This window comes from Puma concolor, chromosome E2 (assembly GCF_028749965.1).
Source record: "Puma concolor isolate L17-30 chromosome E2, mPumCon1.1.hap2, whole genome shotgun sequence".
In the NCBI taxonomy this organism is placed as follows: domain Eukaryota; kingdom Metazoa; phylum Chordata; class Mammalia; order Carnivora; family Felidae; genus Puma; species Puma concolor.
The window spans coordinates 61,967,396-61,983,781 of NC_141681.1; the positions used below are offsets into that span (position 1 = coordinate 61,967,396).

General features: G+C 45.9%; 1 protein-coding gene across 3 annotated transcripts; it reads right to left on the bottom strand.

The window, feature by feature from the left end:
- Positions 1 to 978: 978 nt before the first annotated feature.
- LOC147573903 (uncharacterized) lies at positions 979 to 6,462 on the bottom strand. 3 transcript variants are annotated; one of them, XM_086688526.1, is made up of 4 exons: positions 6,198 to 6,452; positions 5,300 to 5,338; positions 2,337 to 2,424; positions 979 to 1,226 (listed from the first exon to the last, which is right to left on the bottom strand). In XM_086688526.1, exons 1-4 carry the CDS (start codon positions 6,353 to 6,355, stop codon positions 1,008 to 1,010), a joined length of 504 nt encoding a protein of 167 aa, XP_086544652.1. In that variant the 5' UTR covers positions 6,356 to 6,452; the 3' UTR covers positions 979 to 1,007. The 3 variants fall into 3 exon arrangements, 2 of the variants coding, with proteins under 2 accessions (XP_086544652.1, XP_086544654.1); XM_086688528.1 differs by lacking the exon at positions 979 to 1,226 and adding an exon at positions 1,251 to 1,768 and having other exon boundaries at positions 6,198 to 6,462; XR_015244461.1 differs by lacking the exon at positions 5,300 to 5,338 and having other exon boundaries at positions 6,198 to 6,458.
- Between the last annotated feature and the right edge of the window lie 9,924 nt (positions 6,463 to 16,386).

Here is a 16,386-nt window from a genome sequence, read left to right on the forward strand (position 1 = left end):
TAAACATTAAAAGTTTCTTTTTTTTTTTTTAATGAAAAAAGAAAACATACCTTGCACATACCTGGAATTTGGTGGCTGTTCAGATGTAGGAGTTTAAATTCAGGTGGAATTTAGATCCCTCACAAGGGACCACCTCCAGGGTTCTCAGCAGTACAGAGATCGCACATCCCCTGCACATCTACGGTAATGACCTAAGTTTCCCATGTGACTTTCTGGGTGCTCAGTGAGACGGGGCGTCCACCTGAGTACTCCGCACACGCAGGAAGCCTCCAGCCAGTGTGAGCTTTCTGATGCTGAAGGAGCACAGAGCTTCAGTTAAAGGATTTCCCATATTCCCTGTCCTCAAAAGGCCTTCTCCAGCATGAATGCTGATGCTGAAGGAGCACAGAACTCTGGCTACAAGATTTCCCCCATTCCCCGCACCCGTGAGGCCTGGATTCAGTATGAAACCTCAGGTTCAAGAGACTGGATCTATAAGTAAAGAGGTGCCCACATTCCCTGCACAAACAAGGCCTTTGTCCAGTGTAACCTCTGTGATGCTCAGTGAGGTTGACCTTGCTAAATAATCTCCCCCGTTCCCTGCACCCCTGAGGCCCTCTTCCAGTGTGACCTCTCCAATGGTGACTGAGGCGGTGCCTTCTGCTGCAAGACTTCCACACATGGAACACGCACCACACATGGAAGGTCCTTCTCTAGAGCGGTCTCTGGTGTTGGACAGATGTGTATCTGTTCTTGAAAGCTTTCATGCGTCCTCCGTTTTGAATGAGTTTTCATACCACATGAGGCCACTGCACACTCGGTACTCTCTTGGGCTTCTCCACAATGGGAGGCACTTACATCGAAGAGACACTGAGCTGCTCAAGAAGTCATTTCTGAGGTCCTTCCCTACTCCCCCCCGGCCCCGCCTCGCCATGTAGGTAAAGCGCTTCTGGGACACAGAACCTGCAGCTCTTCACAAATGAGACTCTGCTCCGCAAGTGTTTCTCTCCAATGTGCTGCTTCTGGTGCTACAGGAGGTCTGCAATAAAACATTCACTGCCCACCTGCCCCATGGGTGTACAGCCTCCATGTGGTATGTGCTCCCTGGTGCACATAAATGTCCCTCGAGACGAGGCTTCGTATCTCCTAGGAGCAGGCCTTCTGGGCAGACACACCTGCCTTGGAGTCCTCACCTGTGGCATGCCTACAGAAATGCTCCTCCTCATGGTCTCCTCCACACCAACCACCTGAAAGGAACCAAATGAGGAAGATCCATGCTTACTGCGGTTGGGGGGACCGCCCACGCACAAGAATGTGTTTGACAAACTCAGGACAAGTCCAGGGATTGTCTACAGAACCCGAATCGGCTCAGGCTGAGGACAGAGCTGCTCTGTTGCAAGGAAATAAAGAGCAGAACACGGGGAAGGGGTCCAATGGCGAGGGACATGGCTACGATGTGTGACGTGCAGGAGAGCAGGGTCTATAACCGGTTTCTCCACAAAGAGCTTCAGCAGGCCCTTGTTACCAGTGACATGTCACCACTATGAAGAAGGGTACGTCCAGGACCAAGAAACTCCAACCGCGACAGAGCAGCTCATGGTCAAGTACTATTTGAAGACACATGCACGCCTCATGACACAATACGGAGCGGTCGATGCCGCGAAGCACTGCAGAAGGAAGCAGCGAGGGAAGTCGGTAAGACAGAGTCCTAAAAGGGACAGATTGGTCCCGCACAGGACGTGAGAGCGGAAGTGACATGCAGAGCTGACAAGGAGGCCAAGCATCGAGACTGGGGAAGAAACAGCAGACATGAGAAGTACTCGCCGGCACCAAAACACCAATCACAGAGCAGAGACTCTTGCTGCAGTTTCAACGCAGCCCCGGTGTTATACCCTCACCCAGGCACCCCCGCTCAAGATCAGGGTCTCCCTGAACCCATGTTGCTGTGGCTGAACAGCCGTTTGTGAACTGCTTAAAGGTTCTCCACCCTCCCCAGATGAGCAAATACATGGCACCTGTGTAACGCAACTACGAAGGGAAAGACCTTACAAAAGAGCAGACGGTACTGGGCCACAACTCAGCATGTGATAGACCACAGGAGGCGAAACCGATTACAGAAAACTTCAGAAGTGTCTCGCAAGACAGCCGTAACCGTGTCAGTGTTAGCAATTCCTGGCACAGCAGGCATGAAGAAATGTCAGCTAGAGGAAAGAAGTAGCCGCTGGTGTATTCTGGTGCCTCGGATCTGTACAAAGTCACAGGCCAGGAAGAGGGCAAGCGAAGTAGAATCAACTACAGTGACTGCTAGATGCCTGACCCCATGCTGGGACTGCTGCAGGAGAGGGCAGTGCACATACCTCAGCCTTACCAGCCATAGCACATACTTGGGGAGCTGGGGCAAGAAGCAGTGTCCATGGTCCTGATACAGGAAGCACAGACGAGCCCCTGGGAAAAAGGGGAAGAGCAGAGAACATCTAAGGGTACAGGGGTGGTGTGAGGGCCTTATCCAGAAAGACTGTAAGTTCAAAGTTTTCCAGCATCACATTGTGGTATAAGTGTCTCTGAAACTCATCAAGGAGACCCCACTCCAGCCAGGACAGGTACACAGCCACGTCTTCAAAAGTCACAGTGTCCTGTCATGATGGTGACAGATGAAACCAGCAAGAGCCCTTCTCCTGAGTACCCAATCCCTCCTGTACACATCTACCCCAAGATCACCCTCCTCCCAAGCCTCCAACCTAGGAAACAAACCAGGCCTTGGGACAGCTTGCACTGCTAGTTACTCGTGGGCTCATGAGTCATGAGGTCCGATCATCAGCAACAACACACAGGTGAACAGATGTCTGAGCTGTGGTCCTGGGTGGATGAATGCACCCACTTCTGTCAAGCTACTCCTCCACCCGGATATGATCTGTCGTGTAAGTGTCATTCCTAGGGCCCTGGGACCTTCAGACATACTCCCTCTCCAAGTATTCTTCAGAATGCACAGCCTCATGTTCCTGGACACTGGTGGCACAATGCCACGTGGCACAGGTATCTCCTTGGCCTCCCTATAAGTCACTTTTGTTTGAGAATTCCTGTCCTAGGCTTATGGGGACGGCCAAACACAAAGTACCGGACACTGGACAGATGAGATCAACAGCAGTTTACTACATATATTCACAGCCCAGAGGGGAGGACACCACACGCCTTACAGGGCCATGTGAATGCTGTATACTAGAAAAGAGTGAACGACCAGGGGCTGTGAGATGCAAGTCTCACAAGATCAAGAGTTGGGGTACCATCTGGTTCCCACAGGATGATGTGAACGGCTTGTGTGAATAACTCCATGGGCTGGTAGACAAGTGAAGCCCACTTCAAAGGCCGAAGCAGGAAGTGCTCTGGTCCTCTCGATGAAAAGGGATGCCTGGCTAGGACACTTTACCCAAGAATACACTCTTGGCCACATCAGCCACTTGGGGCTTCAACAGGTGTCAAGGCAGCACATAAAAATGGGCCTTCAGGGGTGCCTGGGTGGCGCAGTCGGTTAAGCGTCCGACTTCAGCCAGGTCACGATCTCGCGGTCCGTGAGTTCGAGCCCCGCGTCAGGCTCTGGGCTGATGGCTCAGAGCCTGGAGACTGTTTCTGATTCTGTGTCTGCCTCTCTCTCTGCCCCTCCCCCGTTCATGCTCTGTCTCTCTCTGTCCCAAAAATAAATAAACGTTGAAAAAAAAAATTTTTTTTTAAAATGGGCCTTCATTTTAAGCCATAAAATGAACTTAACAGAAAACATCCAGAGCTACTTGGAAAATTCTAACAGAACCCAATACAAGCCAAGAACGCCCATGGCTCCCACTAGAGTTGGAAACACCTAATCCTTCTATGAAAGCCTCCCTACTGAGACTCAGCCACACAGAATCAGTTGTGGGTCTCAATACCCAGGGCCCTCTTCCATTTCTGTGCTGCACAGGCTGTCTCCTCGGCAATGACAACCTTCTGTGTCCACCTAACCCTCATTCAGAGCCCAGTCCATGTATAACCCACCCCAGTCCTACTGATTCTCACCGATGACCATATATTTGCCCCTGATCATACCCACCAGGCTGAATGAAACATCCCAGCCCCCACCAAATCCTCACAAATCTTGGTGGATCCACAGAGACGTGAATAAACAAGAGCTCTGGCCTGAGTGACATCTTGCCTCAATTACCCCTTCCCGCTACGTCTTCATGTCCACTCTTATCCTGGAAGCCTCAGCCACCTGCTAGACTAGTCTGTCTGATACACCCTACCTTAAGTGCCACATACCTCCCTCACCTGCATTTAAGAATTCCAATGCCGTCACTCAGGTCCCAAGCAAGAGACCTAGTGCTCAGTCTCTACCCTCCACCTCCTGGCCCATAAACAGCTTCATGAACATGAATATGAAGATTATATCTCCTAAATGTAACCACAGGTTACTTACTTGGGCCCATAGAGTAACTACCACATTTTGAATGTCTTCAATTTGAACCCCTCTTTTGATTTCCCAACTTGCGTTTCTAGATGCCAATTCGATGCCTCCACTAAGTGATCTCTGAAATACCTCAGACTCCTAACGTGACCAAAACAAAGCTCCTGATATCCCCAGTGAATATTATTCCTACTACCAACTTCCTCATCTCAGTTGGAACTTCCATCCCTACAGGTGCGAAGATCAATCACTCTGGGGTTATCCCTGATATCTCCGTTTGCCTCCCTCACCACCCACATGAGAAAACCCAGTTTCCCTGTTTTAAAACTTGTATCCCACGGCCGCATCCAGAAATGCAACCACCCTAAACCACAGCCCCGGTCCATTAACCCTCACCTAGACTATAGTAGTAGCTTCCACCCTGGCTTTCCTTGCTCCTCTCTCATTCCCATGGTCTGTTCTCCACTTTACAGTCAGAAGGAGACTGTTTCCACCTTGCTAACATTACCTCTCTCCTCTGGCCCAAACCTCCCACTACCTCCAGAATTCACACTCAACTTTTCAGACAGTCATTCCCATCCTGACACCTGCTCTTTGTTCATATCAGAAAAGGAGACACGTGGTTCCTGAACACCCTGAGCTCAGCTTTACCTTTATGTATTTGCACTTCCTGGTACCTGACCCTGGGTTAACTCCACACACTCCTTCATGTTAGCTGACAGGAATGGAACACCTGCGTATAACCCCTGTCATGAGCTCAGAACCCTGAGATGGGGTTTCTCTAGGGTCCCCAGACCCAAGGACTAGGAAAATGGCACATAAGAGTCCCAGGACTGCCATCTGAGTGGCATTCAGGGCCAGTAAGGGATCAGGGCCCCCTCTACATACCTGTGTTGGTTCCCTAAGTATTTCTGCAGCCCTGGAACTCTGCGGGAAAAGGCAGGTGTTATGCGACGGTGGTGGAAAGGGAGGTGGATGGGCTCATGCCCTTCTCTACCCCTCCCAGGTCCTGAAGCCAAGTGACCTCAGACTGGCTGTCTAACCACTGGGCGTCAGTGCTCAGTATGGCCTTTTAGCAGCTGTGGGACCTTGCACAAAGATCCACCCTCCCAGGGTCTCAACGAACCCTCCTCCAATCTGCTCTTCCTTTGAACTGCCTGGGGGAGTTTTATTTTTTTTAAAAAAATTTTTTTCAACGTTTATTTATTTTTGGGACAGAGAGAGACAGAGCATGAACGGGGGAGGGGCAGAGAGAGAGGGAGACACAGAATCGGAAACAGGCTCCAGGCTCTGAGCCATCAGCCCAGAGCCTGACGCGGGGCTCGAACTCACGGACCGCGAGATCGTGACCTGGCTGAAGTCGGACGCTTAACCGACTGCGCCACCCAGGCGCCCCGACCTGGGGGAGTTTTAAAACCCTAATGGAAATCATGTCCCTCCTTTGGCCAGAACTCTCCTTGCCGTCTAGAGTCCTCACATGAAGGGACAATCCTCCTGACCGCCGTGCCCCCGCCGCACACCCTCTGTTTCCCGAGGTTAGAGGGCGGACCCCCACACTCCCGAATCCTCTCCCTCGGCGCCCCCTGCAGCCCTGCACCAGCCCGCCCCGCTCCAGCAGCCCGTTCTCGCACCCCTTCACGCCGGCGCTCAGACGCGGGGGTCCCTGCCCGCGAGCACCTCCCGGGCCCGGACACCGGACCTGGGCCGCAGGGACGCGAGCAGACGCCCCGCGCTCGAGCCTGGAGGGTCTGGGGGGGGGGGGGGGGGGCGCGGGCCACGCGTTTACCTCAGCCGGGTCCCTGCGCGCGGCCGTCGCCATCGGACTCTATGGGCGGAGCGGACACCCGGGCGGGCGGTGCCTGTCCGGGCCCCGGCGCAGAGCAGCACCGGCAACGTCGCCGAGCCGGTAGCCCGCGTCTCGTTTGTGACGACGGCTCTTGCCATGCCTACTCCGTTGTGTCATGCGCGTCTCAACGCTGCGCCAGGGATCCCCAAGAACCGCAAAAACGCGGGCAAGGGGCCGGAAGTCCCTCTCACGCGATGCGCACGCACGGATATGCTTCGTCCTGGTCGGTCATTGGCTCTTCTTGACGCACGATCTTCTGGGTAATGTGGTCCTGGAGCTCGCGAGGTGGCGGGAGAGCGCGTTCTCTATCCTGACCCAGAGCCTTGGCTGCGCGACGCTGCGAGGGAAGCTGGAAAATGGGACTCCTACCTCAAGGGAGGAAGAGGTTCGCCCGTTGTCAAGGCGGAGGAAAAACATTGTTTCAGACTCCATCAAATCAGCATACTCCCAGAGGTTAAAAATCTCATGTGAGATGCTCCCAGATCTACGCAACATAAATGGCCTTATCGTCCCATAATCATTCAGTCATAAAATGGTCCTTGAATAGCTGGAAACGTTATATTATTGCTCTTCAAATGCTGTGGCCTGAAGCGCTATTCGGTGTTGTTTCATTATGTTTGGACAGGAAGCCTAGAAAGACTCCATAGACGGTCGTGATGGGGGGCGTGACAGGGAAGGAAGAAGGATGTCAGACTGAAGCCGGTGGACAAACAGGAGCTCTGCGCCTGGATCCCACAGAAAACTCCCTTGCCTATATCATCAGTGATTGTGTCCTACACACTGAAAAACACTTGTTATCCATATGTTTTACCCCATAGACTAAGATGTACTCAATTTCTTTTAGCAATTTGAGAAACATCTCAATATGAAAGCAACTTAACTAATGCTATCTTTGTGTGTGTGTGTGTGTGTGTGTGTGTGTGTGTGTGTGTGTGTGTGTAATAGGCTTTATTTTTTATACCAGTTTTAGGATCATACCAAAATTGAGCAGATTTCCCTTATATCTCTGCATTCCCTCCAAAGGTCCCCCATTACCAGTATACCCCTACAAGAGTGGTACATTTGTTACAATTTATGAACCTTCATTGATATATCATTATCATCCAAAGCCCATAGTTGTGTAAGGTTTCACTCTTGGTGTTTTACATTCTATAGGCTTGGACAAATGTATAATGACAAGTATCCACCATTATAATATCATATAGAGAAGTTTCACTGATCTAAAAATTCTTTGTGCTCCACCTATTCATCCCTCCCTGTAGTGTAAGGGACTGACAATAAGCTTTTGATCGCCAAGACATCAATTTCAAACACATGCATCTGGAAAGTGTATTGCCAGCTATATAACAGCTACTAGTAAAACAACTGGTATAAAGCCCCAGGTAACCTAAATAACTGACCATTGAAGTGACCCTGTTTTTCCCTTTGTGCCCTCATTCCCACTCTTATGTTTTAACTTCTCCAATAAAGAGGGAGCCTGTGAAACCCTAGGCAGCCCGCTCATGACCATAATCAAGGCAGAGCCCCAGGTCCAAACTCCCTCCTTCTCTCTAATTACGACCTCCTTGTGTGGCCCTTGGGTGTGCTTTGTATCTTTTGCGACCTGTGAGTAATTAACCTTGGTTTTGCAAAGTTCCTTGAACATTTTCCCTGATTGCATCCTGCAATCATAATAAAAACCATGAGGTGTGGTCCAGCCATAACACTGGCTCCAGGGAAATATCTATGGGGGCTCGCCACAAGTGATACCAAACCTCAGGCATTCCTAGCGGATTGCATCATTATTGATAGGCTGAGAGCAACACAAAACCCTCTCTCTCTTACCCCAACTATTGCTATGTAGTAAAGGTCAAGGTATAAAGGGAGCATCTGAACTCTGAGATGGGGCATTTGAGTCCCATGATCTCCTCTCTGTGCTGCAAGGTGATTATTATCTTCCAGTAATTTCAGGGACAGTTCTGCACAGGGGATTGAGGTTATCTCAAAAGTGTTTTAAAATGCAAATTTCAGAAAATTAGTTGTAAAGCTTATGCAGTTATTCAAGACAGTATCAGACATAGCTCTGGGGAAATATCAGGGAACTTTGAAGAAAGTTAATATATTAGAGAATTTTTATCAGGGCTTTAATTCTCAAAAACATTAAGCAATACCAGCTCGGTCAGAAGGAGAGTTGAAGTGGATATTTACAGTAGCCAGATTTGTAAAAATGAACACAAAGCTGAGGTGTCCTGTTTATTCACAGCTTTAACAAATGTTCGTTGAGCAATTGCTGTTTCAGGTAGTATTGTAGGTGAATGGGAGACCTTGGGACACAAGAGAGACATTGTCTTCATGCAGCTAACATTCTTCAAAGAACACAGGCAGGTAATATGAAAGAAAATCATGAAGTTACACAGTAAGTTAGCATGTGGTAAAACAACGAAAACAAGAAGACAATGGAATATATTACATAGCACAGTAAGGGGGAAGGAGGTTCTCCTTAATTAGAGGTCCATTGAGATAACACTTGAAAGAGGTAAAGAATGAGCCATACGGGTATTTTTGAAGTAAGTTTTGAGCAGAAGAAGCAAGTGATTAACTGGCTTTGGTGGGTGGAGCCCTAACGGGGTCCAACAGCAGTGGGGGGGGGGGGTGTGGGACTCAATCCCAGATGGCCATCCATCTGCTTTCCTCACCGTAGAGACACTCAGAGGATGCGGGTAAGAAAACTTGGTCTATCCCTTGGAACCTCCAATTCCCTCCCTTAGTGGACTCTGGCCCAGAACTAGGCTGGATTTCGTACAACACCGGTTTTCCTAGTTTGATCCTTGGACCTTCACCTTCAGTGTCACCTGGGGACCTCCACAGGAAATGCATCTTATCAGTCCTGAATGCGGACCAACTGAGTCAGGCACTCTGGGAGTCAGGTCCCAGAATCTGTCTTAACAAGCTCCAGGTGATTTCGATGCATGTGAAGAACAGTCCATCCTTCTTTTGTCAAGTCCTGTGGACAGGGTGCCCATGTTTCTTGTAATTACTTGGAATCCCTTATAGATCTGCAAGATTTCTGCACTGAGTTTGCAAAAATGCATCAGTATATTTGTTTCCCAAAACTTTAAGAAGTATATAAAATGTCAAAATTTCAAGTTTTTATTAAAGAGGTATCGTGTTATATACATTTATAAAATATAACATAAATAGTTTCTGATCAATCTAACTCCTGGAGAAAAGCAAAGTTTACAGTAACGGGTTTATCCTTTTAGGATTGTGTCTGCACATGTGCGCATCAATCTGTGCATATGTCTGTGTTCAAACATATTCTAATACATGTTGTTTTTCTTAGCAAAAATCAAGTCATGTATTGTATACTGATCCATACATTGACTTTCTCACTTAATATATCTGGGACAGCCTACAATTACTTCCTCATTTTATACCTGATACCTTCTTATCTCCATATTTTGTGGACCTAAAGCTACCTCTTTGTGAAAACTGCCTTCCATTTTGTTTCTGCATGCCCCAGCTGGACCCAGCCTACCAACAGCCCCTAGGTTCCCACAGGGCCCCTCCTCCCAGGCCACAGAAACTCCTAGAGTCCTTCAGAATCTTTCCTTCGTGGTCAGGATGCTCTCAAGTGTCACTGGGGCTGAGAAGTAGGGCCAGGGAGTGTCTCATGAAGGCCAGGATGCTGGTGATGCCATACTAGGCCTGCAGAACCAAAACTGTCACATGCTGCTGGTTGGGGTCAGGTTTGGCTTTATTGCCCAATGCAGTGTCTAGGAAGGCCACATGGTGCCAGCTGTATGTTGCCCTGCAGATTGACACATGGAACTAACACTACTCAGGTGCTAAAGGTGGGGCATCAGACTCTTGAGGGAGAAGTGGGGACTCAGCCTCTGGTGTCAACAGTGAAGACACGCCCTATGGAGGAGGAAGCTGGGACTCAGTGGCTGCGGGTACCTGTGTGCACCTGCGTCCTGATGGATGAGAGAAGGAGGGTCTCCACCTCTGCAGGGAGGACCAAGATAGCCTGGTCTAAAGGTCCAGATCTTCCCCAACACTTTCCCAGCAGGGACCCCAAAAGAACTCAGCTGCAGGATTTCCTGTTGCCCGCCCAGCCCTAAGCTGCATGAAGGGAAGACTAAGCTGGGGGTGGGAGTTGGGAATCTGGGGTCTACATTCTGCCTGCAGGGAATGGAGTGTCTGATGCTGAATTAAGCCTGCAATAGCAGGCAGAAGGTTATCCTTCATTGTGAGGACTCTAGATGCTGTGGAGAGTTTTGGACAAAAGAGGGACACAATCTATGTTTGTGTTTTAAAAGCTTCTTCAAAGGAAACTTCAAAGGAAGAACAGACCAGAGAGGAGTGATGAGGACACAGAGGCCCTGGGAATTTGAGCATCTTTGCTCAAAATCACACAACATAGTTGGTAAGAGGTGACATTGAGTACTGAGGCACAGAGGATAGAAGCTAGCCTGAGGTCACCTGACCCCGGATCAAGCAAAGGTTGAGTGAGACATGAACCCATTTAACCCTCCCATGGACACATTCTTCTAAGGCTTGCCTCTTCCCACAGGCTCCCACCACCGTAGATGTACCAATGGAGCCTACACAGATAAATGGAGGGTGTTCCAGTCCCTTACTGGCCCCAAAGTCGTCATTATGTTCTGTCAGTTGTGGTTTCCTGGGAGTCTTAAGTGCCATTCCTAATGCCAATCCTAGGGTTGGGAACTCCGAGAAACTCAAGCCCAGGGTCCTAAGTCAATTCCACAGGTTATATGGGCTTGTGGCAATTAGTGTAAACAGGCATGTTAAATTATCCCAGAAATTGGCACTAGGATGTGCAAATGCTTATAAACACAATTGAGCTGAGAGTGTTCAAAACCCACAGGTCTGTCTTCAAGTGGGAAAGAATAGCAGATGATCAAGAGTTGGGACTGGAACACCTGGTTGAAACTTGGGTGTCTATTCTGGAGGTAAAAGGAATCTGATATCAAGGTCTCAGTGAGCTACATCTGGCTGCAGAATGGAGAACAGACTGCAAGGTTGAGGGAGGAGGAAGCAAAATTACAGTGGAGGCTAATGCTGTGTTCAGGTGAGGTTTAACTTGTCACAGTCATGGCTTAGGAGATGTGGTTGGATTGTGGATACATGTCCTAATAAGGGGTAACTAGATTTTCTAACGTGGAAAGTGGGGTAAAACTGGATTCAGGGTATTTGTTCATAGCAGCTCTAGAGATGGAAACTCCATCGACTGAGACAAGTACATTGAGAGTAGGAATAATATTACCTGAGGTTATCAATAGCTTTGCTTTGACTGCAACAGTCTCAGACATTTCAGAAACTACTTAATGGAGCCTCTTCTTATTAATGGACCAACACAATTCCTTCTTATTCCTCTGTAGCACTTTTCAGTTCCAGGCCATGGAATTACTTAACCCAATCACATCCTTCTGCAGAAACCAGAGAACACCACACCTCTTGATCCTATAAGGTTTGTATTTCACCTCTCTTGGTTGTTCTCTGTTCTCCAGAGTAAAACCTCCATGTGGATGTGTGTAATGTCTCCTTACTCTAGGCTGTGAATATATGTGATTAATAATAATGTTGTTGATCTCACCCATTCCTTTTCAGGAATTGTCTATTTGGCCATCCCCATAACTCTTGAGTGAGAATCCTACCCTTATCTATAGTGTAAAGAGAAGGTGATTAAAATACAAGTAATGTGTGGAGAGGCTAGAGAGATGCCTATGGAATGGGGCAGGTAGGTAGTGGCAGGCATGAACATCTGGCTATGAGATCCAGTGATGTGAGAAATGTAAAATTAAAATGGTGTGGGGTGCCTGGGTGGCTCAGTCAACTAAGCATCTGACTTCATCTCAGGTCATGATCTTATGGTTTTTAGGTTTGAGCCTACGATAGCGCTGCTATAAACTTTGGGGTGCACGTGCCCCTTCGAAACAGCACACCTATGTCCTTTGGATAAATACCTAGTAGTACGATTACTGGGTCGTAAGGTAGTTCCATTTTTAATTTTTTGAGGAACCTCCATAGTGTTTTCCAGAGTGGCTGCACCAGTTTGCATTCCCACCAGCAGTGCAAAAGTGTTCCTCTTTCTCTGCATCCTCACCAACATCTGTTGTTGCCTGAGTTGTTAATGTTAGCCATTCTTACAGGTGTGAGGTGGTATCTCATTGTGGTTTTGATTTGTATTTCCCTGATGATGAGTGCTGTTGAGCATTTTTCATGTGTCTGTTAGCCATCTGGATGTTTTCTTTGGAAAAGTGTCTACTCATGTCTTTTGCCCATTTCTTCACTGGATTGTTTGTTTTTTGGGTGTTGAATTTGATAAGTTCCTTATAGATTATGGATACTAACCCTTTATCTGATATGTCATTTCCAAATATCTTCTCCCATTCTGTCAGTTGCCTTTTAGTTTTGCTGATTGTTTCCTTCACTGTGCAGAAGGCTTTTATCTTGATGAGGTCCCAATAGTTCATTTTTGCTGTTGCTTCCCTTGCCTCTGGAGACATGTTGAGTAAGAAGTCATTGTAGCTGAGGTCAAAGAGGTTTTTGCCTGCTTTATCCTTGAGGATTTTGATGGCTTCCTGTCTTACATTTAGGTCTTTCATCCATTTTGAGTTTATTCTCGTGTATGGTGTAAGAAAGTGGTCCAGGTTCATTCTTCTGCATGTCATTGTCCAATTTTCCCAACACCATTTGCTGAAAAGACTGTCTTTACTCCATTGTATATTCTTTCCTGTTTTGTGAAAGATGAGTTGGCCATCCATTTGTGGGTCCATTTCTGGGTTCTCTATTCTGTTCCATTGATCTGTCTGTTTTTGTGCCAGTACCGTACTGTCTTGATGATTACAGCTTTGTAATATATCTTGAAGTCCAGAATTGTGGTACCTCCAGCTTTGGTTTTCTTTTTCAGGATTGCTTTGGCTATTTGGGGTCATTTCTGGTTCCAGCTTTGGTTTTCTTTTTCAGGATTGCTTTGGCTATTTGGGGTCATTTCTGGTTCCATACAAATTTTAGGATTGTTCTAGCTCTGTGAAGAATGCTGGTGTTATTTTGATAGGGATTACATTGAATATGTAGATTGCTTCGGGTAGTACTAACATTTTAACAGTATTTCGTCTTCCAATCCATGAGCATGGAATGTTTTTCCATTTTTTTTGTGTCTTCAATTTCTTTCATAAGTTTCTGTAGTTTTCAGTGTATAGAATTTTCACCTCTTTGGTTAGGTTTATTCCTAGGTATTTTAAGGTTTTTGGTGCAATTATAAGTGGGATCGATTCCTTGATTTCTCTTTCTGCTGCTTCATTATTGGTGTATAGGAATGCTACCGATTTCTGTGCATTGATTTTATATCCTGCAACTTTGCCTAATCTATGGATCAGTTCTAGCCATTTTTTGGTGGCATCTTTTGGGTTTTCCATATAGAGTATCATGTTATCTGTGAAGAGTGAAAATTTAACTTCCTCCTTGCCAATTTGGATGTCTTCTATTTCTTTGTGTTCTCTGATTGCTGAGACTAGGACTTCCAATACTATGTTGAATAACAGTGGTGAGAGTGGACATCCCTGTCGTGCTCCTGACCTTAGGGGGGAAGTCTCAGTTTTTCCTCATTGAGGATGATATGAGTGGTGGGTCTTTTGTATATGAACTTTATGATCTTAAGGTATGATTCTTCTATCCATATTTTCTTGGGGGTTTTATCAAGAAAGGATGCTGTACCTTGTCACATGCTTTCTCTGCATCTATTGAGAGGGTCATGTGCTTCTTGTCCTTTCTCTTATTAATGGAATGTATTACACTGTTTGACTTGTGGATATTGAGCCAGCCCTGCAGCCCAGGAATAAATCCCACTCGATCTTGGTGAATAATTTTTTTAATGTATCTTTGGATCCGGTTGGCTAGTAACTTGTTGAGAATTTTTGCATCCATGTTCATCAGGAAATTTGGTCTATAGTTCTCCTTTTTAGTGGGGTCTTTGGTTTTGGAATCAAGGTAATGTTGGCCTCATAGAATGAGTTTGGAAGTTTTCCTTCCATTTCTATTTTTTGGAACATCTTCAAAAGATTAGGTGTTAAGTCTTCTTTAAATGTTTGGTAGAATTTCCTTGGAAAGCCATCTGGCCCTTGACTCTCTTGTTTATTGGGAGATTTTTTATTCTAATTCAATTTCTCTACTGATTATGGGTTTGTTCAAATTTTCTATTTCTTCCTGTGTCAGCTTTGATAGTTTTATGTTTCTAGGAATTTGTCCATTTCTTCCAGATTGCCCACTTTATTGGTGTATAATTGCTCATAATATTCTCTTATAATTGTTTGTATTTCTGCAGTGTTGGTTGTGATCTCTCTTCTTTCATTCTTGATTTTATTTATTTGGGTCTTTTCCTCTTTCTTTTTGATCAAACTGGCTAGGGTGGTTATGAATTTTGTTAATTTTTTCAAAGAACCAAATCCTGGTTTCATTGATCTGTTCTACTATGTGTTTTTTTATATAGAATTGATTTCTGGTCTAATCTTTATTATTTCACATCTTCTGCTGGCTTTGGGTTGTATTTGCTGTTCTTTTTCCAGCTGTTTAAGGTGTAAGGTTAGGTTGTGTATCTGAGACCTTTCTTCCATCTTTAGGAAGGCCTAGATTGCTATATACTTCCCTCTTATGACCACCTTTGCTGCATCCCAGAGATTTGGGACTGTGGTGTTATCCTTTTCATTGGCTTCCATGTGCTTTTTAATTTCATCTTTAATTTCTTGGTTAGCCCATTCATTCTTAAGTAGGATGTTCTTTAGTCTCCAAGTATTCGTTGTCTTTCCAAATTTTTTTCTTGTGATTGATTTTGAGTTTCATAGCATTGTGGTCTAAAAATATGCATGGTATGATCCCAATCTTTTTGTACTTGTTGAGGGCTGATTTGTGTCCCACTATGTGATCTATTCTGGAGAATGTTCCATGTGCATGGGAGAAGAATGTGTATTCTGCTGCTTTAGGATGAAATGTTTTGAATATATCTGTTAAGTCCATCCAGCTCATTCAAAGCCATTTTTTCCTTGTTGATTTTCTGCTTAGATGATCTGTCCATTATTGTAAGTGGGGTGTTGAAGTTCCCTACTATTATGGTATTATCAATGAGTTTCTTTATGCTTGTGATTAATTGATTTATATATTTGGGTGTGCCAGGTTGAGGGCATAACTGTTTATAATTGTTAGATTTTCTTGGTGGGTAGGCACATTAATTATGATATAATACCCTTCTTCATCTCTTGTTACATTCTTTATTTTAAATCTAGATTGTCTGATATAAGAATGGCTACTGTGGCTTTCTTTTGGCGACTATTAGCATGATAGATGATTCTCCATCCCCTTACTTTCAATCTGCAGGTAGCTTTAGGTCTAAAATGGGTCTCTTTTAAGCAGCATATCTATGGGTTTTGTTTTCTTATCCATTCTTATACCCTATGTCTTTTGATTGAAACGTTTAGTACATTGACATTTACAGTGAGTACTGAAAGATATGAATTTATTGCCACTTTGTTGCCTGTAGAGTTGGAAGTTTCTGGTAATGTTCTCTGGTCCTTTTAGTCTTTGTTGCTTTTGGTGTTACTGGTTTTGTTTTGTCTTTTCTGCCCTCAAAGAGCCCCCCTTAAAATTTCTTGCAGGGCTGGTTTAGTGGTCACAAACTCTTTTAGCTTTTGTTTGTCTGGGAAACTCTTTATCTCTCCTTCTATTTTGAATGACAACCTTGCTGGATAAAGAATTCTTGACTGCATATTCTTCGAATTCGGCATGTTGAATATATCCTGCCACTCCTTTCTGGTCTTTTAAGTTCCTGTGGATAGGTCTGCTATGAGCCTGATCTCTCTTGCCTTATATGTTAAGGACTTCTTTTTCCCTTCCTGCTTTCATGATTCTTTCCTTGTCTGTGTATTTTGTGAATTTGATTTTTTTAAACATTTATTTATTTTTGAGAGAGAGAGATGGAGCATGAGCAGGGGAGGGGCAGAGAGAGAGAAGGAGACACAGAATCTGAAGCAGGCTGCAGCCTCTGGGCAAGCTGTCAGCACAGAGCCTGATGCGGGGCTCAAACCCGCAAACTGTAAGATCATGACCTGAGCCAAGGTCGGATGCTCAACTG